Consider the following 25,696-nt stretch of genomic DNA (forward strand, 5'->3'; position numbering starts at 1 on the left):
CAGGGCGAAGAGGTGGTGATCATCTGTGGCAGGGATGACAGCCTCATGAGCGATCGCCGATGGGATCCGCTGCCTCTCTCCCATGGGATAGGTTTCTGGAAACAATATGTTGTGAGCCGCAGATCTGGATCGAGACCCAAGATCTCCGAATCCAATGGCTATTTTCGAGGTGCGACAAGATTTGCCTTTGGTGAGGTAGAACGAAGGAGCGGTGTGAAGAATGGATTCGGTGAAACAGATAGGACAATGGCCAGTGAGACAGCGTCAAGAGAGAACCGGTCGGCTGAAATCCGTCCGTGCCACCGAGTAACCAAGAACGGCCAGGACCAGCATGTGTAGGTCATGTTTTAGACGAGCACAGCAGCAGTAGCAGCAGCTTGGTCGTGGCTCGATGGGAGACAAGGCCGACATGCACGGGGCACTTCCCAGAACGCCCAAGGGTGCTGTTGAGGAAATATGCAGTCAGGATGCAAATGCCATGGACCGGGTAAACCTGGGCTCTCTTTTACGTGAACTTTGGCAGGAATCGACATGGGGGGTCGTCGGGTTCGAAGACAAGATTGATGATTGGGTGGGGGAGGATGAGACATTCATTTACCTCTTTGCTGCCCCGTCCAAAGCCTTTGATCACAGGTCCCGACAGCTTGATTGGGAAAGGAGGTTCAGGGCCCGAATCTGGTCCGGCAACGGGATCGCGCGGTCCATCTGGACGCATTACTCTCGTTGATGACCCGCTCGGTGATAACCCTCTCAGGGGAGGCCGAGGCGCAAAGTGGTGAGGGATTTTCAACAGCACCAGCGACCACTTCGAACAAAGAAAAACGCTGGCATTGATGTTGGAAAGCAGGGGTGGGTTTTGTATACGTCGCTGACGGTTGACTGGTTTGGTGGCCTAAAAAGAGAATCGAGGAGTGGGAAAGACTTTTGATACGTTCTTGATACGTTCGAACAGGAACAGTGAGTGAGCATCGAGGACCACTTAGCTAAGCTCCGTCCACCTGACGGCTGTACCCGCATTTCAGTCAGCCTTATCCCAAAACGGTCATTTCGCTCATTTCGCTCATTTCGCTCATGGGCGATCAGGTACGAGAGGGAAGCCGTCTCCGTCTCACGCATTCATCTGCAGGGCCATCGAGGTGTGATTGCGAGACTCGAGCCAAGCAAGAGTGCTCGCGGGATTCATCCCAGGCCATCCATCCTCCTCGTGGTCATCGGTCATCTTCAGACTTACTCAGGGCAAAGGAGATATCAGGCTGCCCTATGGCCTCCCCGCGAGGTTCATCATGCTCTTCCCGTCTGCAAAGGTACAACAGGAGCTGTCAATCGTTTTTCTGCAAGAAGTCCAAGCTCATATCCGACAAATACTGTGTCGACAACGTTGCCTTCTCCCCCAAATTACCCTTCACTAAAATGAACATTGCCCTTAAGGAGCCGGTACCCCAGGCTGTATGGTGGCTTCTCCGAAACCAAGACGGACATATCCTATCATGCATGAAAACCGAAGCCAGCATTTAGAAATACATCTCATTCGCCAAGAATGCTCATACAATAATACCAACTTAGTACTAGTATTATGTACTTGAATGTATAGACCAGCATCCGACCTCTCCCATAATACCAAATATGTGCTTGCCTCAAACAAGGCAGAAGAAGTCCGCTCGACGCTTTGTACCATACCTCGCCATGCATTCATTGCCTTCCTTGCGCATCTGCTCTTGATCCATCCATTAAGCTCCCTTTTTGCTTCTGTTGCCGCTTCCCAATGGACCAATGGTCTGAAGTGAAAGAGTCAAAGTTTCGGCAAGCTCCGAGTGCCGGACCCGGACATGCCTCGGCTTCCCTTCTCTTGACTATGATAATACTCCTTTCCTGAAACCGATACAGTCCCGCGCATATGTCTCTTGGACACAATGAAATCATGTGTGCCGCCCGTACGCCACAGCAATCTATCCTGGAAATCTGTCTGCACAACAGAAATCACATAACACGTGTATCTCCTTCCTAGTTGGCAGCAAATCTGCCTGGAGGGTAGTCATCCAGCTACGGCTCTCAAATGCAAGGGAGGAACTAAGTAGACAGGATCAGCAACGGAAATTCCAGTAATGCAGACGGCAAGAAGTGAAAACACTCACATTCATGACGATCAGCATGGGAATATCAAAGACATCCCTTTTAACCGTCCAGCAGATCGTGCATTCCACCTTTCCATCCCTCTCACCCAGCCTTTGTCCCATCTCCCTCTCATTGGCGATACCTCCTCTCTTCAGCTCCCTTTGCTGTCGCGCCATTCCGCTGTTGATCCTCTTCAGATTTGCTGGCGGAGATTGTTGTTGTTGTTGCTGTTGTTGTTGCTGTTGCTGTGGCTGTAACCGCTGCTGGTATTGCACATCCTCCATCTTCATATCGCTGCCCACACCCTCCTCTTTTAGACTCTGAGCCACAACGTCTTCTTTGGTCCGATACTTCAATAGTTTCCCTTTGGACATAACACTCCCCCTGCTATCACCAAACGCAAGTCGCGCAAACCCCTCATAGAATTCAACCACACTTTCATCATCCAGCAACTCCGCCAAGAAGACAGGCTGAGACCTCTTCCCATCTCCGTTGCCCTCCTCAGGAGCCGGAGGAGGAGGGCCAGCTACATTGCGTTGGTTAGGTGTATTCCTCCCGGTCGTCCTGCTAGCCGCAGTGTTGACACCACTTCCCGTGCCTGACCCACTTGCGGTCCCACCTCGATTGACATTGAGGTTGGCTTCTCGCCCAAGCAATACATCTTTCTTCCAACCAGTAAGGATCGAGAATTCTTTGCCGACCGCGGCGACTTCACCGGTCCTCCTCGCCACAATAGTTGGCGTACCTACACCCTCAATGAATCCCTCGTACTCCCAGAGAGTGCGCTGGAAGCACTTCTCCATGAAGATCAGGTCATCGCGATTCAGGGTTTTGGTGGTGGCAATGAAGCTCGGACGGATGGACGCCAGAGACTTGGCGATGGTCAGGGTTTTGGATGGCGATGCAGCGAAGCGACGTTGCAGATAAGCGATCAGCGAGTGAAAGCCTGATGTGTATGGGTAAGGCGCTGTAACGGTGGTGTAGATGCTGGACGGGTCACGAGGACGTTTGGCATGTTTGGTGGGCAGTTGAGATCTGGCTTTGAGCTGAGGCGTGGTAAGATGCGGCGGTTGTCGTAGATGACTCGGAGCATGTTGGCTGTTCTGGCTGTTCGGCGTGTAGGGAATACTGCTCGTGGGAGTGGGAGGCATGTGGGCGCTTTTGTAGTTCATGGAAGGCGAGTCTTCGAATTTGCTAAGACCTTGTTGCGGACTTGATGTCGAATCAGGCGAGGTGAAATTGGCGGTGTTCATTTCAATAGCGAATGCATGCGGAGGCTCTGCCGGTTGACCGAATGGTTGCCCATACGGATTCTGCCCTCCAGGCCAATCCGCCATAACAGCATCATTGTAGGGAAACTGCTGGGTTGGGCTCTCGCTAAAGCTTCCCAGGGGAAGCGGGTAGGGATTCGAGCCGTTGGGATGGCCAACAGAGCCCCGCTGAGTGGCAGAGTCACTAGGAGGCGTTCCGCCGGCTCCGGTAGCCATGTGCCCTAACATACCGAATTCGAGAGCTCCATAGTGGTTACCAAAGTTCATGCTGGCCAGGTCAAAGTTGAAGAGTGACGCATCGTTCGGATCGAAAAGGGCTCCATTCCAGTTTTGCGCAACGCCAGCGGCAGGATCCGGCTGGGATTGTGGCATGCTCGGAGTGTGAATGCTTGGTGGACCTGCCATGCTGAAGGGAGGAGAGACCGGAGACTGCTGCGTGAAGTTCTGCGGCACGGTGATGTTACCCTCCTGCATCAACGGCGGAGGCATCGACCTGGGCTGGGCAAAATTGCTGAAAGGTGGAGAATTCTGATAGAATGGGCTAGGCTCTTGTTGCACTGCTTCCGCGGTTTGAATCGCCATATTGTTTCGGAGCGTGGCAGCAGCAGCAGCATGGTTGAAGAGGTTCTGACCACCAACTCCCGGCATCAATGCCTCATTCGGTGCGTCATGAAGATACTTGGCCTTCTTTCGAACCCCATCATGGCACGCATCCTGGAGTCCACGTTTGATGCATCTTTGACATGGCCGTTCATCACCTTGCAGACCTGTCAGCTGGTATTGAGCGCGACAGAAAAAGGGAAAAAGTCGACAGGTCAGATCAACCCGACATACCACACGTCAAATGCGCCCTCTGACAGGCGAAGCACGCTCTCCGCGCCTTCTTTCTTCTTGGACGCAGTGGATCTTTTGCGTTGGAAGCAGGCTTATGGCCGTTCTGGTGTGTACCGCCTTCTCGATTCTCTGGGTGTTCCGCCATGTCTCCGCCCTCTTGTTCACCACTGCTGTCATCGGGCGAGGCGGAACGTGAGTGGTCATCTTCGGCATCTGAGGAGGGCATAGTATTATAGATAGGGGGGGGAGGGGGCTCCAAAGCGAATCGAGAGTGCAGCGGCGCTACAACTGGGTGGAGCCCGAACCAGTGAGACTCCTCCACTTGTTTGGTCCAACGAGTCGTCCAGCCGTGCTGCTCAACAAGCCTGCTTATAGATATGCCCACGTTGGAGATACGTGGAATGCCAGCCGAGCTCTCCACCTTCTCTTGGATGCTTCCTGAAGGAGGGCGAACCAGACTGTCGGGACACTTTCCAGTTCAGTTGCCAATGCCTTGGCTAGGGAGGCCAGCACACGATTGCAGATGACACAGCGCAGGTCGATGGAAAAGGCGATCAAGGCCGATTCGATCACGCGGCGGTCGAATAGCAGCTCGAGACGTGCGGCGGTGTAACGATTGCGAAGTGTGACAAGGATCGCACTTGCGTAGTAGTTTGTGTCTCTGCTTCTCCAACTCAGGCAGAGGAGGCTGGAGGGAGAACGGGCGAGAGAAGATTGCTTGGAGAGCGGTTTGGAACTTGTCTCACGGTTTAACGTATAGACAATAAGGCCGAGACCGCATACATGGCCGCTTGCTGATTATGGAGGTATTGGCCTGTGAAAGTGGCGTTCGAATGGCATGAAGATGGTGGTCATGGATATTGATTGCACATGAGCCAACCAGGGCCGTCGGTTGGTGTTTGCGACAGTGCGAGTAACCAGGCTGGCCGGACAAGCGACATACAGGAGAGAGTAGGTGGAGAGTATGGCCGAAGTCAAGCCATGGGACAGGCCTTGCCGGGGGTCGATTGACAGGAGACTCTAGTCCCTAGAGGGGGCAGAGGTGCGTCAGCGCTCCCTGGCCTGCTTCTTTCCATTCAACTACGACGTCTGTTAGTGGTAACTCACCCGCTGCCGCTTCTTCCTCTTCTGGACATTGTTCGTCCGGAGTGCTGCAGGGAGCGAGGGTGTGGGGGATGATGTGGCCAGTGAGCGTGGCTTGGAGTGTTATTGGCAGTAAAACAGCATTTCAACTGTTTTCAACTGCGCTGTGTCTCTCTCAGGCTCTCCCACTTCCCGCCTGCCCCCTCCACATCCGGTTAGTCTGGCACCTCTTCTCCACCAACCTTCTCTCTGCCCCCCTTCACACACGCCGTCCGCAAGTACCAACTCACCCTGTCAAGTGCGGCAAAGTCATCAAACATTCCTCCATTGTAGAACAATGACTAAGAATAACCTGCAACACGACTACTCAACAGCTTCCTTGTTACGGACTCTACTACGTAGTATGGCGCCCAGAAATATGCTCAGCGGCCCCACCCATGTCCCCCATCAACCTCAACGTGCTTCTTCCTCAGGTGCTGATCCAGAAGCAACTTGTCAGTCGTTAATGTCTCTGCTGACTGATTTGCCCATTCCTGCCGTTGCAGCCTCTTCATGCTACTACCTAAGCGAGCACCATCCAAAAAGGAGACGACCCACACATAAACAGGGCCATTCATTTCCATCCAATACCCATTCCTCCGGCGCCGCTGAATTCCAGGGCGAAATGACTCTTTGCTGTCCCTGCACCTACCCAGATCCTGTCCCTCGATGATGGGCAGCAGTGGCACCTATATTAGCTGACCCCATCAGGACTGTGGTGGCCTCAAGTCCGGCTCGTTGCATATGACATCTCTGCCTCCCAAATCACTCGACCTCCGCTCCCGCTCCGTTTCGTGACGTGCTCTTGCACTCATTACTCGTGCAATTAGGTTATCGAACATCCTGCAAACTAATATCCATTTGGTCTGACTATCCAGCCTCTTAGACTCGTTGTTTACAATGTAGCCCACTTGCAAGCGTTGCGAGAAATCCGAATCTGCACGCTGCAAACGTTGGCGTAGAATTATTCAGTCCAACCATTGAACTCTGGAGGGCACAAGGTTCACAATGACCACAAGGTCAGCAATCAAGGAAGTCGTGCGGCAAGCCCGGGTCGTCATTGTAGATGGCAGCCATAACTCCGCTTGAACGATCTCCCAAGATCTTCAGATTGCTTGCTTGATTTACTTTATTTGGCGGACGAAACATTTCGAATCGGACCGGCTTCGCGCCCTGAGATTGGTTGTTTGTGGGGATCAAGGTTTATGCTCCTGCAACACAGATTCAAGCCTGACAGGGTTTATTGACGACGCACCACTCTTTCGGCCCCCAGCAGTCTGAAGGCCTGATCTGGTGTCGTTGGGCACGTGAGCTGCGGCCTGGCTACAATAGCATGTAGCCATGTCGAACCGTGGACCGCTACCCAGCCTTTGGATCAAAGACACAGAAAGAGCGGTACCAAGAACTTTTCATGGGTGACGGAAGTTCGACAACATGAATTGTACTGGACAATACTCGAGTAAATACGTATCTGCTGAATTTCTGGCCGGTTCGAAATCGACCTGAAGCAGATAAGTGGCCTCGCATGGTGAGTGATCTGCTCCTCCTAGTGAAGGTGGAGCGACTTTCACGTAAGTGGCCTCTAACGCTATCTTATTGGTTGCAATGCAGATTGGACCTCTTTCTTGGAGGACTTCAGATCGCACCTGGGCCTCTATAGAAGGTTCAGGATTGGCACCGATAATTCTGAGACAGGTTGTCCACTTGTGCTCCGGAATTGCCACATGGAGTTGAATAACTTGATGTTATTATGAGCTGAATTTTCCTGAGGTTTTCGTCCCTTCTCATATCTGCTTGTAGATGGAGAAATCCTGCTTGTTGGGCGATGCTTGCAAAGACTCCCAATTGGAGCGAAAGTGGGGTTTCTGGAGCGTCTTGATCGCTTCCCTTCCGATCTGACAGGTGTACCACTTAACAGTCAAGTCTGGAAATAGCCCATGAAGAGACGCTGGCTCGTGATATTTGAGCAGCAACAGAAGCTCATCGACGGAACCAATCAATTCTGCTGCGTGTTTTACCTGAGTTTGAAAGACACACCCTCGTCAAATGTTGCAGGATACCCTTGTCGACGTGCTACGCCATGCAAGGTTTTTTGGGTAGCAGAAATGCCAGTTGGGACCCCAATAGGTAGCTGTGCCGACCAGCTGTCCAAGATTTTGCCCCTACTGGCCGCAAGATTCAGTGTCGTAGTGGCATGCTGCGAGTCTTGATGAGTGATCAATGCCAGCCTAGCTCCACTTTCCAAAACAGGCGATTGCTCAAAAGAGGGTGCAGCCAAGATTCCTGATTAGTGACAGCGTTCTTGTACAGCCAGCCACAATTTGCCCCCTGGTTAGCTTTGCTACCACGAATTGGTGACACGTCGCTTCAATATGGTTTGGAGTAGTAGTTGTGGCTAAGGAATTATTCTTTAATCTCGCCTCTGGAAGCACCAAGTAATGTTGGCCTATATTTCAATGTTCTGGCGTACGGTGTACCTAAACGTGACGTACATGGACAGACACAACCCCTCGGAGTGGGACGGCTTCCAACTTCTTACGAAGCATTGTTTCCACACCAAGCAAAATCGTGGCTCATGCCATCATGTCAGGTGACTTTTTGGGCCGTGTTGATGGTCTTGGCTTTCTTCAGCTGACGCTAAGGGGTGATGCAGAATCATTAATACTCGCTTGCTGAGTTTAAACAGGAACGTTTGGTATCGGCACTTGCGTTGCAAGTACTCATATATGCAAAATTAAACCGCAAGATCCCTAGTTACCCGTTGAAGCAAACCTACTCTTTTGACGAAGTCTTCCGCCGTAGAGAAAGAAGATGTATGGGAAGGGAGCCATAACAAGCGTCAGAAAAGCCAATAGTGAGGAAGCCCACTGGTATCCCAGCTTGTTGTAAAGCTGCAGCGCGAACAGCGGAAACAGTGCTGCAAAGGAGCTTCTCGCAAAGGAGTTCGCAGCGAGCCCGCTCGCCGCATACAGTGGGAAAGCTTCAACTAAGAAAGTGAAGACTCCTGAGAAAACCAGCACGGTGCCTGCTCCGAAAAACCCAGAACCAATGATGGGCACAATCCAATGGATGGACGGGTGAATTGTCCAAGCGAACCAGAAGAGTCCAATGACGGTGAGGACTGCGCCGCCGATAGAAGGCGGCAACCTATACTCTGGCTCGGACTTGTTGGAATTGTTACGCACGAGTCGGAGGTAATTGCGTTGCCAAAGCGGATCTGAGGCAATAGCAAGAAGCATACCAACCAGCAACCCAAAAAAGGATAATCCAATCTGATACAAATTGAAGCCGTGTACTTTCGTGAAGACAAGATTGAAGGCTCCGAAGAATAGGTACAGTATTCCGAGCAAGATTGATGAAAAGAGGCAGAGATTGAGACACATCGGATCCAACACGAGCAGAAGGAATGGACGGTAAAGAGATCTGATAACCGTTCGGGCAATAGAACGATCCATGATCTCAATCGGTGCTTTGTAATTGTCGTCACCCGTCTCTTTGCGCAACTTTCGAGCTTTGTTCCTCAAGAGCTACGGATTGTCAGCATACTATGAGCGTCGTGATTGAGTGAGTACTTACCACAGGATGATAGGTCTCTGGTATGAGAAACATAATGGCAGCCAGCATCAATCCGGACCAGATGAGCAAGATATAGAAAGACCACCGCCAGTTCAAGAAATAATTGATGAAGCCACCAATAATGGGGCCCAGTCCTGGCCCGATGAAGGGACTTGCGGTGTAGACCATCATGGGAGCTTGAAGCTGACTCTGTGAGAACATATCTCCGATAGTTCCCCCTGCAACTGATAGAAATGCACTTCCGGATAGTCCATCGAAGAACCGAGCAACGAGCATGGTCTCAATATTGGGTGCTACGGCACAAGGAATGAGCCAGATGGTAAAGAAGATGAAGGCGCCAATGTATATTGGTCTGCGGCCATAGAATTCGGACAACGGGCCCAGTACCATGGGAGAAAGACCCAGGCCAAACACAAAGAGAGAAAGACCCAGGGTGGCCACGATTCGGGAGTTGCCAAACTCCTTATCCATCTGGTTGTAGGTCATTGTGTACAATGAAGATGTGCACGTCACACACATAGAGCAAAGAGCCATGGTGAATGTGATCAACCACTTTCTTGCCATATGCATGTTTCGAGGGTTCCAGAGGTCGTCTTCACCGTCCCATCCAACCTCATACTTGGCGTGATCAGCAGAGGCATGTTGAGAGGGTGTTGAATCAGGAGCAGCGTCGTCGCTAAGGCATGTAAGGTGAGATCGCGTGGGCTGTAGAGTTGTATAAATCTGTCGTCGGGATGTGGTTGAGCACAGTGCAGAACTATTCAGGGCATGTAGTCCTTGTTCCTCAACCTTTTCACCGCAGTTACACAAGCTATGGCTTTGCGAAGAGGGGCGGCGGTCAGGATCCACACTATGAAACTGGTTTTGCTTTTCAAGGTCGCGTAGAGACATCTTACGCTTTATGAAGAGTCTCTTCAAGTGGACTGGTAAATATCCGCTCTTTGTGACTGCTACTCGAAGACCTGCCAAAGTCTCTTAGTTGAAGTGTTCAATGAAGCGTAACATGCTAAGCAATGCGCCGTCATCCAATGCCTCTGATGATAAAGCTGCATTGCAGAAGAGTCGCAGCCATTGTAGCATTTTTAGAGTGCTCCCATACCAAGGATGACGATTACAGAGCTTCGCTGCGTCCCGGATGTCACTGCCGAGGGACTGAATGGCCGATTTCTACGGAGTGGTGCATCAAAAGTCTTCAGTATACGCTAAAGTTAGAGCGTCACTAGCAAACTCGCTCTAAGCCTTAGCGCCGCGTAAGAGATGCGCTATAGGGGTAGAGCCCTAGAGCTGCTATTATGAGTCTCTTAAGCTTCAGTCATCCGTTCCCCTTGAGCATCCTTACGCCTTTACGGCTTACTCGCAGTACGCTAGTACGCTAGTACGCGAAGAGCTAGCTTCTAATTATCCTAGTTAGCGTATATCGATGACTTTTGATGCACCGCTCCGTACCGGGTAAAGAATCTTGCGTGCCCAAAAGGTTAAAACGGGACCAATCAAAGGACCAAGATTTCCTTTGTCTACTATAGTAATTCCAGACTGTTTTTCACTGTCACGTTATATGTATTGAGACACTCATCCTTTCAATTGGGCAGGTGGAGGAGTCTATGGGGAGTGATCATTGCATCCTCTTACCGACCACCACTGACTCGCAGTTGTTCAAGAGAAATAAAATCGGCCCCGTACGGTTTCCTCTCGCGACTGAATTTATCACCACTCTCCCCTCGGGTTTAAGAGAGGTCGTCGGATTAGGCTGTTGGATTTTGCCATAGAGAGATAACACAATATTTTATCTCAAAGTTCGAGCCTCAATAAGGGAGGGCCTTTTTTGCCTTCTAAACTCCTTTGATAGGCAGCCTATGCGCTCTTCCCTCCCTTTTTCATCTTTATCCACATGAGCTCAAGGATACTGCAGATACCACACGTGCTTTTGTCAGTAGACGCCGAGATGCGTTCGTGGTGGACAGGAGTGCGAGCCTCAGCAAGGTGAGACATGCTCTTCTCGCTCCATGGAATCCATCTTATGTGCTTTCAATGTCACCTCTGTGTCATTGTGAGGACAATGTCAAGGGCACTACAGGTAGTGCAGACGCAACATCTACCTGGAGGCAATGAAATGTCTGGAGACTCAATAGCTGGAATAACATGAAGAGGAAGACGGATTTTGTACTTCACAGCACCTGACCTGTCGTCTCTCCAGCCGTTTCTTTCCGTCACAATGCGACAGAGTACCACCTATTGTGCCGTCTCGACTTGTTGGCTGTAAGGTGCCAACGGCATTTTTCAATCAAAATCGAATGGAGACCACTGAGTACGATGGTGTTGGTGATTTCTTTCTACCTGAAATTCTGCTTCCTTATAAGAGCATAAGTTTCGATCACACTACATCAGTGTTCTGCGATCTCAAGCTACACTAGCATATTGAGCCAACAGAGCATCTACCCAGCGGGGTAGGAGGGAAAGCATCGTTATTAGGACGCAAAGCGCGGTTCCTGAGATGTATAAAGCTGGGCTCTCGGATCACAAGTATGCCAAATTTGAGGTGGAATCGGACAGAGGCGTAATGCCGAATAGTCTTCTGAAGTACGGAACTAGTAGAGCGGAGCCTGACGTCACACGCGATGTGTCAATGGAGTCTGACCATGATCTGGGCGAGACGAATGCTGGAGCAGGCATTTCCACAGCGGTCCTCTGGAATCAAGTCATACTGGAGACCAGTCGTCCTCGAGAGACAAGGGTGGACAGAAGCAGGCGTCTATACTTTCAACGAAAAGAATGCCAGGATGCCCGGCTATTCTTGGTAGGGAGAAGAGAGGGAATGGAAACTCGGCCAATTAGGCTATTGAAAAGGAGCTTGTATGTGCGAAGCTCTTGCTTTATGACCTAAGCATTTGCCACCATTGAGGTGAATGACAAGGTATCTGAACTCGATCTCCAGCTTGGAGTTTTCTTTGGTCATTTGAACGAGACCGTGCCTTGGTTGAGCTCTGAATAACTGCTTTGGGTTTCCTAACCTCCGAATTTCTTCCTCCTTTGGCAGCCCATTCTCCTTCAGATCCACTACCACACCAAATCCCCGCTGAATAACTCCACCTACCCCTATCTTCATCCTCTTACTTGCGAAGCATCGCTGGTAAGGAGCACAAGTTTCGACCAGATGCTCAATAAGTCCAGCACGTTCACTCACACAGTCTTCAGTTGACGAAAGCTACTGGGACATGAATTCATTCATCCCATTCATCTTAATGGAGGCCCAAACCAATTGGAGAGTCAGTAAAGTCAGGCTTCGCGCTCCACCTGATAAGTACACCTCCTATCCGTTCAAGCACTAAACGGTTGATCCATCTGAACGCAATATATTCTCGAACGCAGTCCAGAACAACCCAATTGAGGTCCTATAAAGGCCATCATGCATACTCCACTATCCCGGTATGCCTTGGTTTGCAAATGAGTCGCACGTTAGGCCGTCTCTACGACACAGGAGATTTTTTGAGTGCAGACCGCGAGTGAATCACGCAATTGACATATGAGTGAGTAGCTAAGCCAGGCTCATCAAATACTACTAACATATATTTCGCCGTTACAAACCCTCAAGAGAGTCTCTATGCCAACACAACCTCTCCGCGCCATGACGGATTCAAAATCTGAAGTAGGATATAGAGGAGGCGCAAGAAAGACATACAGATAACCCACGTGAAATCAAGCTTAAAGATGACCCACGGAACAGCTCAGGGTTTATGGTGTTCATCCTTCCTTCCATTCTTTTATGGCTTGTTTTTGTTTCTCAGGTGTTTTTGATCTTCTCTTGCTCGAGAGTCCCTAGCCATGGACACGTTGAAACCTGCTTTCCACATTCAACATGGTGAGCTCTATTCCAGCTTCCCTGTTTCATTTGTAAGTGCGTAGTCAACGAAGACGAGTGGCGGGACCTCTCTGCATCTTGTTTCGGAATCGGGTTGTTGTAGTGAGCATAAGAGAGGGAGGAGTGTGAAGAAGACATGGGACAGAGACACAATCTGAGAGCTACGGGGGCCATCAAGAGGTGATGGAGAGGTGGATCAGCCTTTCTTCATTCCCTTCCTTCTCATATTGCCATTGGTGGTTTAACCTTCATGTCCTGTCAAGAAATAAGTGCTAGCAACGGCATCAATGGACCTCTCGTTTTCTTCCCACGTTCAGTAGAGCATCCTATCATCAATTACTCTGTCTTTTTTAATGCATTATCAAAATTCTGTCAACGAGTCATGGTCCTCCTCTCTCCGGGGGTTTCAGAAACACAGACTTTAGCAACAAGACAGAGACAGAGAGAGAGAGGCAAAGAGATGGGTGTGAGGGTCCGTGCAACAATCGGGGAGTGATTTGTTTTCCAAGATTGAAGGGGCTATTCAGGAGAAGGGAGGAACAATTGGGTTCTCTCTCTCTCTCTCTCCCCTTCTCTCCCCTCCCTCTCTCTCCCCCCCCTTCTCTCCCCACGCCTTAGATCAACCGAGGGGAAAAAAAAGTTCGCAGAACAGACGCCCGGGAAGGGAGAGGAGTAGATATCACCATCTCCCCTCTCCCTATCCCAGCACCACCCAGCGCTGCATCCATACCCACCATCCACATAATCTTATCCCAAACACAACAGATCCCACACAACGATCCCCTTGGAATTGATTGATCGAGAAGCCACCAGCCGACCCGAACCGATCTGATCTGATCTGACCTGACCCGACCCGGCCAAATATGTGCGGGGACCAGACTATCCATCCCCAGAAGGGAGAACACTGGCAATCATGCCTCCCACCCACGGAGACTTCCCGTTTTCTGACTCCTGACTTCCGATGGGGGTAGTACATATATGTGCGCCCGACATGAACCTGGAGTGGAGGGGGAAAGAATCCCACAGGTGTCCTATCCTGTTCTGTTCTGCCTTTTTCCCGACCCAACATAAACGGGAATCTGTAACTTATTTCCCTCCCTTTTTGCGGGGCTCGAAAGGTCGACGAGCTGGGGACGGAGGATAGATTCATAACAGGGACACACTGACAGACTGACTAATTACGGGGAGGGGGGAAAGGCAAGAATACATGGATGGATGGCTGACTACACTACTACATAGCTGGTTATTACATATCTTCTTGATTTCGATCATGGAGAAAGGGAGGAGAAGGAGGACATATTGCTGTTGCAGTAGATCAACAGTCTGGAGCATGTACATGTGACAACTGCGAAAATCATCTAACGAGCTCCAAGCGCACCTACCGTCAGACGAGTTGTGTAGCTCGGACGGGACAAGCGACCCCCTTCACTGTATGGGAGTAGTTATATCTCTCCAGGGCGATGGAGGATTCAAACCTGTACATTTTGGGTCTCAGACACGTGATTGCAAGTCGTAGCATGCCATGGAAAAAATTACTAGAGACAGCTCTCGATTTATGGCTGTATGTGGCTAAGGATATAAAGTGTGAACGGGGAGTCCTTCCTCGCCTTTACGAGGGCCATCTTACTCGCCGCAGACCAGTCTTCAAGTAATAGAATTCTGCTGTGTGCACATGACGCGAGAGCCCTGCCCAGGGAGGCCGTTGTGCCAGACATGCAGCAGACTTCGAGCACGCCTGAGTAGAGCGAGTGATGTCAGAACATAAGGATATTTTGCTAATGCCTCACTCTAGTCCCACAAAGGGTGCAACCGCATCGGACAGTATTTCCTTGACTGGTAAAGTCGCTAGCCGGGTGGCTCGAGATGTCGCACAACCATGAATCTTATGGTGTTTGAGGCTCACGGCTTGCGACAGTGGTAACTGCGTTGCGTCTCGACTCGTTGGCAACGAGGGCCGGGTGTGGTCGACCAAGAACTCCACGAGGGCATGATGGCTCGGCTACCTTAACCCTTTCTTCAGCGCTGCATGACCAATCGCTACTCATGTACTCCGTAGTGACTTGAAACTCTCAGCCCTTGTGGCGTGCCTCGGCTCGTGGTCATCGCAAGGTGTCCAATTCGCCAAAGAAATTATCAAATGTGAGACGGTGACTAGCCTGAATCCGTTCCACAAGATCTTGTACGAAGGGTCTGCAGAGGCTCGTATGGTGGTCGAATCCTGTCCTGAAACGAAGTGACGGGGTAACGTTTTGAACGGTATGAGTACCAGGAGTTGGGCTATGCTAGATAAAATTCATGTACTCCGTAGATGTGCGTGGTTCAATACCTTGGCGGCATCCCTAACGTCTCACACCACTGGTCATTCTTGGTCTTGGGCTGGTCTGGGGCGGCTGAGGCAGTGGACCATGAGCGACTTTGGTCAACACGGATGCCGAGCAGCTAGAATATTCCATGTGGAGCAGGCGGGTCTTTATGAACAGACAATGTGCCGTAGTAAGGTTGAGTATCAAAATGCATGGTACTTCGTAACTGCATGAGACGCAGTAGTAGGCACCTAGTGTGTTTGGGGCTCCCATGGCGCTCGGTGGATTCGATGAGGGGCATCGCCAAAAACTACTACTTAGGAGCGGCGTAACAGAACGAGAGATGTTAGGCCAGGTCCATCACGTATGAGCCGAGCAATTTCCAGGTCGTCCGCCACCAAGTAAATGCTGGTCAGCCAAGAGAGCCACAAAAAAATGGGTCCCAGAGGCTGACATAGACCAAGGGACCAAATGGGAAACCTCCTTCTGCTTCCGGAACAGGCTTGTCCGTGACGAACTGCCCGGTATTCAATCGGGAGCCACTAAGTGTATCATGCTGTCGTGTGTGGCGCTCGCTGCGCTGGTGAGAGGGTTGCAAATTAGGAGCACGATATGAAGTTGCCAGTGGCTGAGACCCACACAGTTTAGTTAGTGAAACAGCCTCAAAGCTATCCGCCAGAAGCTCCGCATGGAGGTGGGCAAGTGGTGCTGTCATAGAATTAGGGCCAAAAGACGGCTTCTGTGGGCTTCCAGAATGCACTTGGTGCGAGGATCAAACAGTAGAGTGACATTGACTTAGTGTACCTCTAAACCAGGCCCAACGTGTTTGTTAGCAGGCAAATCCTCAGTTAAGGCATGCAGTGATGTGGACCAAGTACAGCATAGCTCGCTGTCAATATGTTAAGATGACGGAGTACTGATCAGCCTCAGACTCCACATGGAGTGACACTGACAGGCCGTTGCCCGACGACGACCAGACACTAAAACAGCCTCAGCTTCAGCTTCAATACAAACTCGTAATTGACTGACAGGACAATACTGTATACGTCTGCATAATGTATTTCCTCGTTTTGCTTTTTGGTTGCTGTATCAGTGGCTTGAGAGATTCAAATAGTAGTGATGTAATACTGGAAATAATGTCATGGTTTGATAGGGGCCAAAAGTTAGCTCTGCTTGCCTACCTGAAGATGTATAATAGGGGGGTCCTTTGTTCGCGAGGCTGTGCTACTACGTACGTAGAGGTCAGCCATCTGAAAACGGCTGAATTAGCGTGCCAGTCATGGGCGGTAATAGATGGTTACCGGATACAAGAAAGCCACAGATTTTCGGTATCAATTTTCAGACATGTACTACGTAGTAACCTTGGCCAGACAGTTAGCGTGACGAATGACGAAGCTCGAAGCTCGAAGCTTAGAGCTCGGATGCTCTCCCCATTTCCAGCTTCGGGCCCATGTTCTTCAGCCCTAAGCATTTCAAGGTTGAATCGTTTACATCTGTGACCTCTAGGACTTCAAGCATCCCAACCTTCCAAACCGCAAAGTTTCTAATGAGCGGCACTAACAATGCGCTATCATGAATTCAATGAGTACTTTTAGCCAGACGCATTTGGGGAAATTGCACCATTTCGCTTGGAACAGAAGCGGGATTTCATATGGTCCATTTAATTGCTAGCCGATCAGCCACTTCTGCCAACAAACTTCACTCTTGCTGATGTGGACACGAGACCATTAAGTGTAGTGAGTTGTGCAACGGCTCCACCGAAGCTTTACGCAGCTGCTCTGCGCCTCGTCACTGGTCAGCCGCTGTTATCTTGCAGCTACGTACCTAATCTGAGTTGAAAAATTCTGCATCCAGCCCCGAAAATAGATGCTATCCCGTTTGGCCGATTTCTGGGACATCGGTGGCGCACCCCAGAAAAAGCGGTGTGACGCTCTAAGGTTTGCTAAGGTTTGTGGGGTTCCGACAAGTCGCGCTTGCGGGCTTCTTCGAATATCCTCCAACTAACCGCCTTCCAGAAGATTCGATCATGATACCTTTTCCGGCGATCGGGTGGGAAAGCCTGTAAACCTTATCTGGAATGGACGATCTTAGTCTGAAACTTAGTTGGCTGGTCTGTCCCGTCTCCACGTGGAGAAAACTGGTCGGGTGATCGAAGGACAGCGAAAATTTATCATTTACGAAGGTCGAAGATCGTGTTGAGTTTTAAGTTCTCGATTTAGAGGTTGCCTACCACCGCGATCGCGAGCCACAGATGAGGCTGTTGACGAGAAGAGCCCTGGCAGTTCATAACGCACTATTATAGGCATGATGCGAGTACGGGAAGACCCAATCAGCAAGACGGAAACGGTGTTGCGATGAATTTAACAAGACAGCGATGCAATAATCGCCCTTGATTTTGCTATGTGCTGGCTGCTCAGGATGCCAGATTGTATGCAGGAGACCTTCACGTCCTCCATGAGCAGATACTCTGTCACCAGAGGATGGCATCCCCCAGGATAGCAGTTGATATCTCTTTGCTGGAGTAGGAGTGATTGCCTGAAGTTTCTTCACTTCGTACTCTCCATATTTTTGTAGACACCACACTGCCCAACGTATATTGCTTTTATACTTATACAAGTGAAAAGGTCCGCCAGTGAATGCCAGAGGCTCCCGATAGCCCGCACAGGTGTTTGCCAGACTTGCGGGGCGGTGCCACCTGTGCAGTGCCAATCTTCCAGCTGTTCTTTCGTCGCTTTTTTCAGACTCCGTGTCCCTTTCTGGCAGATTGCAGACATCAAATAGATGATCAGCGGTGAAAGTTCGCGCTGCAGAATGACTGACGGTAGACGAAACGGACCGCCCGAAATGTGAAACACAATGTGAAAGACACCGCTGGCGGTGGCCGTACTCGGACGGATGCGGCATTGTGGGATGGACCCATCGTTGTAGGAATGCCTTAGTGAAAGATTCGCGGTTATCCTGCTCGGCTTGATGATGATCGCGTATGTTTCTTACTGCCAGCGAAGCCACTCGGTCGAAGCAGCCTAGCTCTGAGGCCCCATAAACTCTCTTTGAGGTAGGAGTATCAAGAGAATGTCTCAGGAGACATGAACTCTAAATCAGAGACCTTCATGCTGCAGCGAGGCAAATGCTTTCCCAGTTGCTGTAAAACGATATTGTAGTACTTCTTCCCTTCCCACTGATGTCGTTTGCATCCACGTCGATCTCAATGCATTATGTAAATGTTGGGAGGCTTCTGCAATCTCTCTGCGCAACGCTTGATCTCCCTGGCCCTTATGGCTGAGACAAACATATCATAGACGGAGCCGCTAAAAGCAGCACGTGATGTTCGGAACCGTGCTTGGTAAGATTGCGTCAATGCTTAACAGATCCCTGAATAGCAAGCGAAGTAAGAAAAACACCTCAGATACTGCAGCTCACTCAGGGCCCGATAAGACCCGACATAGCGATTGTGAATACGTGGCAACAAAACAGGACGCCAACCCATACACACTGTTCCAGATAACGAATGGCAAAAGTTGCGCAATCTTCCATAGTCAAACATACGTCTTTTGTACAGCGGGGGGTTCTTGTAACGATCATGCGTCACACAAGCGTAAATCAAAACTTTTGGGACGGTTAGCTACTAGTCAGTAGCCATGCTTTCCTGCGCCATCTAACTGAATGGCTCCATATTCCATAACCAGGTCTGACCAAGGTCTTCCATCCACGACGTGTCGATGTCATTGCTCCGCATGGCATCTTCGCTGACGTTGCTCCCCGTATCACAGCCCATCTCTGGGGCCATGATAGAGTTGTTGTGCCGATAGAAATATTCGGCGGGCCTCTGTTGCCTCGAGTAAGAGCTTTCTTGGATGACTATAGAGAAGTGGTCAGTATATGTTGTTGCACGTAACCAGTGTCCAAAGCTTAGATGTCCTCGGGTACGACAGAATAAAACGTGGGGTGTGCGGACTTACTTCGCTGAAGGCTGATAAGACTGTTGTTCAGCACTTGATCACCAGAATCAACATTGATTCCATTTCCAGCAACCATCTGCGTCGGATAGGAACCTGGCGAAGTGCCCATCTCGTTACCGTAGACACTAGTAGGAGTTCCCTGGAGGGACTGGTCATGATGTTGCTGTAGGGTGTTTAGTTGAGGGTGTATGAGACCGGACTGAGCACTTCGTAGCATCTCTTCTCTCTCTCTTTCCAGTATCAGCTGTACAATATCCTCGAGGATCACACTGCTCTGCATCGACAAGGATGTCCGCCTTGAAAGAGACTTCTGAACCAGCAGAGTCCTCGTTATGCCTCGTTTTGCTTCTTGCGCAGTATCTGAAAGAGGATCCGAGAGAGCACACACCGACATCACTACAGAGGAGGTGAACAAATTCATACCTAGAAAGGCAACCAGATGGGTTTCTGCTGCAAGTTTCATCAGTTCGGGTTTATTTTGGACCCTGGAAACGCGCAGAGCGGAGTCGAGGCATTCCTTGAAGTTCGAATCCTCGTTGGCGGTTGGGAAATGGAGCTCCGGGGGGACTTCGCTGGGTCTTGCCTGGCCTTGGGCGCGCTCCCGGAATTTGGTAAGACTGGCTCTCTGATCCGCAAGCAAAGGTCTGTGAATAATTATCATGAGATTGTCATAAGTGAGCTGCAATGACAGCGCTTGCAATCGGTGCATTTTCTCTGAGGTCGAACAGGACGGCGAAATGTCATTCATCTTGTCGAGAGCAAGGTAGGGTGGCAGGTTGTTCTGCCACTCGCGCATCTGGTGACTGGCTTGCGTGATCATCTCAGGGAGCATAGAGCGTATCCGAAGATCCGTCGATGTTCTGATGCCATAGATGTTCTCGATTATGGGAGATGCTATTTTGTACACTTCGTTGAGTTGTGCTTGGTAGATAGAAAGACAGATCCGTTCCGGACCAAGTGTTCGATCAAAGTGAATATTCTCAATCACCTCGGCGGGCTGAAGCACGTTGCAGTCTTGGTCGTTGATGCTGAGCGGTCTCCCATATACGATCGTGGCGAACCTGTCCCACGTGTATATTGTCCACCAAAGACGTTTCCGTTCCTCAGTAATGTCTTCCGGAAACTTGGAACCCGAATCGCGATGCAGGCCCATGGCCTGGGCACTCTTTGTGGCAGCACCCAGGATTGAGAAAGAGGATCGTGGACGACCATGATAGAGGTAGAATGATCCCAGCAGGGTACACAGCTGCACGTACTCTAGACTATCCTCGTCCATGATGTCCATGAACTGCTCGCGCACTTTCTTTAGGAACATTTCGTGCATCCGACCAAGTTCAGCAGTGCCATCCGACGTGTTCTGTCCTGGTATTGGGCCGTACCAACATCCGAGAGAGAGCACCATGAGCAAGAGAAGAAGGAAGCCATACTCCGAACGACTCGCGTAGCCGGTTGTGATGATCCGTTGATATTGTGCTCGGAATTTCGGCTCATAGATGACGAGGGAAAACCAGTGGACAGCGAAGAAGTAAGTCTCAACAAGAACATCACATATCTGTGCATCAGGCAGATCGAAGCCAATCAAATCCCGGACAGGAACGAGACAAGGAGGATTCAGAGGTTGGTTGTGCTGCACAAAGGACTCTCCACCGGGGATTGCGTATGTCGCACGTACAGACGTGTGAGAATTTCGAAGTTCAAGGATCTGTGCTGGTCAGAAATATAGATCGAGTTCCATTTGTGGGCTCAGGACTTGCCTTCTTGGAGAGTCCCACCGCAGACTCAGCATATCCGAAGTCTGCCAGAGCTGGTCTTGGGGATTGCGAAGAAACGTCTCGAGAGCCGTGGCTCGTTGTTCTCTCAAGGACATGCCATGACGTACCTGACTCGTCGGAGACAAACTCAACTCGGGAAGGATCTGTAACCGGGTTCCCACTTGGATGAGGATCCTGATGGATGTCGTTGGGAGCATCTGAGAAGCATACACTTCTTGTTGAAGGAGGTACGTTTTCGGGGCAAGTCACCGTGTTGAGTTTGAGTTCTTCTGCCACACTCGCCGCAATGAGTTCCGTCGTTGGGGCAGAAGATTTCCGTCTTCTGCCACCCAGGACAGTGTCAGTTTCCTTGCTTGCTTTCTTGACATTTGGTAGGTGGTGGTTGCTCACTTCGCACGAGATTTCGGGTCGCTACCGTTGGCGGTACATTCTACCCTCATCCGAGTACATATCGAGCATGGCCGGAAGAAATCGCACTGCGAAGCGGACCTCAAGTCAGATACTTCTCAGCGGAACACTCGAGGACATATGCTCACTCTCTGCTTCTGCCTCCGGCAGCGGTCGCATGCCTTGCTGACGCGGGTAGGTTGCCGCCTCGTCGAGCTCATCTTCGAGGTTGGTTGTAACTGTGACGGAAGAAGCATCGGTTACTAAGTATACCATTACTTTCCTCTTCGGGATTTCTCTACTCAGGCTCGGCCAGGATTAGCTTTCCGCAAGGACTGCGACATTGCGTGTGTCTTTATGGGTCTCAGTCATTGCGGGGTCTGGCCCCCCCTTCCAACCTTTGTTTACTGGGAACGGTAGGGCTCATACAGAGTTGACGCAAAACTTCCAAGTACCCTGGACCATGGCATGCTGGCGCCCCTGGGGCCTTAGCAGGAGCTAAGCTAACTTTCCGGCCAACTTGACTAGGACACGGGATACTGGCACTACAGCACATCAACCCAGGACACATGACGAGTGATTTAACAGTTCAGGACGGGGTAACCGAGTCTGGCACTCAAGCGAGACGTCTTGCTGAAGCCTAACTCTCGATCAGGCTAAAATGATGTGCCAGCAGGGTCACCAAGGACCACTGTTTCGACCAGTGGAATGGCGAGTTCTCCGTTTGTGAGGGATAAACTATAATTTCAACTATAATTTCCTACTTGTACCAACGCTGTTTTACCATTATACCTGAAATGGTATTGACCCTGTACCACGTATCCAGTACAAATGGACGATCTCTTGTGCGGGCCCACCCGCTGAGAGAGATGATGAAGGCCTTCGGCCAACTTCTCCACATTTCACCAGGATCGAACTAGCTGCAAGGTACTTGAAATCAACCAATTTAAGTTCTTGGAGAACAAACACAGACTGCATGTCGTTCATCGTGCTACTACATCCGATACGAACAGGCGCGTGCTAGTTCTTGCTCCACAGATCAAGTCTTCAACGTAGCTCATCGTGCTGAAACAGCATGGGGCAACCCAAATTTAGATGCGCTCCTCATTGTTCACCTCATGCACATCGTCGAATCGATAGACCCGCTCCAGACGAGCTGATCGATGGAACAAGACCCGCTTCTAGATACAGTAAGGCAGAGCCTTCTCTTAGTCTAGTGCTTCATGAAGGTGCTTGTAGGAGCGGCAAAACCATAGTCATGCTCTTCCAGCATACGCTATCTGGTCTCGGGGACGACGATGAAGATCATAGCAAAAGCTATAGCACTCAGACTCGTGTAGATTGAGTCGATGGGAGCCGGAGTGCATGCAAGATTATGTATGAACTCACGCGTAGAATCCAAACGCACCTGCAGTGCCCGCCGTAGCTAAGAAAGAGGGGAATGAGACCGAAAGAACTCCGGACCAGAAGAAGCACATTGCTATTGTCCAGGACATGCCTACCTCTTTGTGAGACAACCGAAACACTTCGGCAGAGTACGTAATTGGCATTGGCCCCTCACCAGGCGGATTGAAAGGCGGAAAGTAGATGGACGAAAAGGGCGACAAGTCCAAAACGGGGCTCTGTTCGTCTGGGAGATGAGATGGGACAGGCCAGCAAGAAGAAGGCTCCACGTCAGCTGACCGAGCGTGAACGGCAGAAGCGTGCGCCACCCGTATGTGTCAATGGTCCAGATCGCGGGCTGGGCGAAGACGAAGTTGTCAAGACCATAGCCCCACGAGACGAGAAGTGCTTGGAGGGTGCCAAAACCTGCATCGTAGAAGATTGGCGACCAGTATAATGCAACGTTGTTGATTCCATCGATCTGCTGTGCAATCATGACGGTACTGGAAGCTAGAGTTGCTCGGCAAACCCGGGACATTGTGAGCAACCCGAAGAAACGTTTGACGTGGTTCCTTTGCTTGAGAACCAGTAACAGCAGTTTCCTCACGTAGTTGGGCGTGAACATAGCAGAAATCGCGAGCTGTCGGTAGTGGCGTCCTGCATAGGCGGCAAGGTGATCGGTACGCACCTCGATAGCGGTTCTTCTTCATACACCAGCGTGGAGATTCCTATGAAAGGTCTGGACTAGGTTCAAAAGCTCTTCTCTAAGTTTGTGGGCTTACTTGGGCAGAAGTAAACACCAAAGGTCCCAAAGGAACGTCCGGGATGAGCGCCGAATCGAATTGCAAGCACCATGAGGTTGCTCCAATGTTGTAGACGGAAGGTTGGCTCAGAATTCCAGGAAGGTACCTAACGCAGTCCACATTTGCCAGCTCATGACAAGGCTTTCACGAATAAGAGCAGGGCAATTTCTTGGCCGCATAGACGGGTACTGATGATGCTTCGCAATCCATTCCAGCCCCAACCAGTATACGCGTAACGAGAAGCTGGTACTAATTCCGAGAGAGTCCGGATCCAATGACCGAGAGCAAGCAGAATATGCCGGATACAAAGATTGCACCGCGGCAAAAAAAATGGTAGTTGAGAGGGTCAGACATCCAGCAGCCGTTTCTAGAAGCAGCCAGGTGGGGTGCTGCGTTGATGAGATCTACGATCCAAGGATGAGCGACCTCCTTGGCTGTCCATATGAAAGGCCTGTGGAAAGGATGGATGGGCAGCATTGGAGCCTGTTTGATTTCATTCACCAAGAAACGTGTCAGCAGGTGAAAAACAGGGCCCGTTGAGATAACATACTGCACTGCAGTGTAGATGCATCACCAGACTGTCAAATAGAGCGAGTATGGTTGCACCACTTGTGAGCGACTTCATTCCTGATTGTTCTTCTCAAAGCCGCCAAGGCCTAGATGGATTCGAATGCCAGTGCAGCAGGGTGTCTGGCAACACAAGCAGCCTTGTGCAAGACATGCCCAATGTTCTGCAGCTCATAGTCTTAAGTGAATTGCTCAGCATCAATGGGTACCTCCTCATGAGGGAGGCCAGCCAAAGGACTCTGGATTCTGGATTCTGGATTCTGCATGTGTACTTTGGTCGTCCGAGGTGAGGGCACTTGAGCGACTTATCTTACCTGCTGATGATGTTGCGGTTTGAGTTGACTGATGCAACTAACCTTCTGATGGCGTCGCGGTGTTCTCTATTGATTGCGTGGGTTAATTGAACTGCAGACGGTTAAATGAAGCACTCATACCCATTAGCATGAACGCGGGCCACGTTGTCCCTTTGAACCGTCCATCTGTACGACAGTTTGTAGTCTTGAAGATGCAACAGTTTGCACTCAACTCAAGTTGGTAATTACTTGCAAAGGCTTTCATTGAAGGGCTTGACCATGCTTATTTCTGTTTATTTTCCTTGGCGTTTCTTGGCGTTTCTGGCAGCAACAGCCTTCACACCCCCTTCTTAGGATCACGGGCCCATGCATAATAACGCCAACTACAACTATATGTTCAGACGAAATGAACCTGGTCCCAGCACGAGTGACAGAGCCCGCCTACTCTCTTCATGCTGCTTTGAGGTCAACGTTAAGATCGCTCAAGAGAGTCTAGCGTGATATCGAATAGCCCGAAGTAGGAGATAGCGATATATGTTCGACGTATTCGCCTATCAACGCCAGCTGATAAAGCGGATTGGACCAATTGGCTTCATAAGTCGCGTGCCTTGCATTTGCAAGGATCCAGATTCGACGGGAGATTGGCTGTATAGCCTTGAAGAGTCTGCATGTGAGGAATTAGGATCGACCTGTGCCGCAGTTGTGTCTAATGCGTGCAAAGTGAAGTGCACAAATCAACATCCGATCCCAACCTTCCACGAGATCTTCTAGAAGAAGTTCGGAACCGAAGACTAGCTCTGCTAAAGGGCACGTTCGAACTCGTTAAGAATCTTCGGAACCGACGATTCTCTTGCTTGGCATCAATGCGGCCTTGCAGAGCAATACTACTGATCGTCTGTCGCACCTCCATAGCAACCATTATGGAGTCACGCAAGGCCGTCCCCGCATCATTACTGAAGAATTGATGATCCTGATTAGCAGGAAAGGACGACAGCTCTCTTTCCGCTTTGGGTTGCACGTTGATGTCATGCCTTCTGTGGCGATATTTCCTGATCAGCAATGTCACTCTCATTGCGGATGTTGGTGTAACTGTCAAAATTGCTGGCACCCTAATCCCACGTACTGTTTCGGGCCATTTCACAGAGCTGTCCGATATCGTTGTTCGATACCACAGAGTCTCCGGAGGAAGCTTGTAGGAGAACAGTATTCTAAGGGATAGATATTGAAGTACCTGAGAATAAATGTATCCGTAGGCCTGGTAGTTGTAGATTTACAGGCACTGGAGGCGCCACCTTACCTGGGAGCAGAAGCATTACTACGTAAACCCGGCTGCTCTGAATGATGACAGTTGATATCATTGCCAAGGTGTCAGTATTATTGACGGCCAGCTTTCATGCCATAGTACGCTATCGACTTCTCCTGGCATATGCCGCATGTACGGGAAAAGAATACTCGAAA

At 50.3% G+C, this 25,696-nt stretch overlaps 3 protein-coding genes across 3 annotated transcripts in view; all 3 read right to left on the reverse strand.

The window, feature by feature from the left end:
* EPUS_05130 (uncharacterized protein) overlaps positions 1-4,443 on the reverse strand; it is a gene marked incomplete at both ends in the record, with an annotated part of 5,349 nt that extends 906 nt beyond the window's left edge. The window contains 2 exons of the mRNA XM_007789507.1: positions 2,133-4,141; positions 4,218-4,443. Coding sequence (XP_007787697.1) covers positions 2,133-4,141; positions 4,218-4,443 — 2,235 coding nt within the window. The remainder of the gene's footprint in view (positions 1-2,132; positions 4,142-4,217) is intronic.
* A 3,646-nt stretch (positions 4,444-8,089) lies between these two features.
* On the reverse strand, positions 8,090-9,806 carry EPUS_05131 (uncharacterized protein; the record flags this gene model as incomplete). Its single annotated transcript, XM_007789508.1, has 2 exons — positions 8,090-8,866; positions 8,916-9,806. The coding sequence occupies 2 exons, from the start codon at positions 9,804-9,806 to the stop codon at positions 8,090-8,092; spliced, it is 1,668 nt and encodes a 555-aa protein (XP_007787698.1).
* An 8,923-nt stretch (positions 9,807-18,729) lies between these two features.
* On the reverse strand, positions 18,730-23,113 carry EPUS_05132 (uncharacterized protein; the record flags this gene model as incomplete). Its single annotated transcript, XM_007789509.1, has 8 exons — positions 18,730-18,932; positions 19,034-20,735; positions 20,806-21,127; positions 21,221-21,281; positions 21,342-21,431; positions 22,582-22,618; positions 22,695-22,822; positions 22,876-23,113. The coding sequence occupies 8 exons, from the start codon at positions 23,111-23,113 to the stop codon at positions 18,730-18,732; spliced, it is 2,781 nt and encodes a 926-aa protein (XP_007787699.1).
* Between the last annotated feature and the right edge of the window lie 2,583 nt (positions 23,114-25,696).

This window comes from Endocarpon pusillum (assembly GCF_000464535.1).
Source record: "Endocarpon pusillum Z07020 unplaced genomic scaffold scaffold1122, whole genome shotgun sequence".
NCBI classification, from domain to species: Eukaryota; Fungi; Ascomycota; class Eurotiomycetes; order Verrucariales; family Verrucariaceae; genus Endocarpon; species Endocarpon pusillum.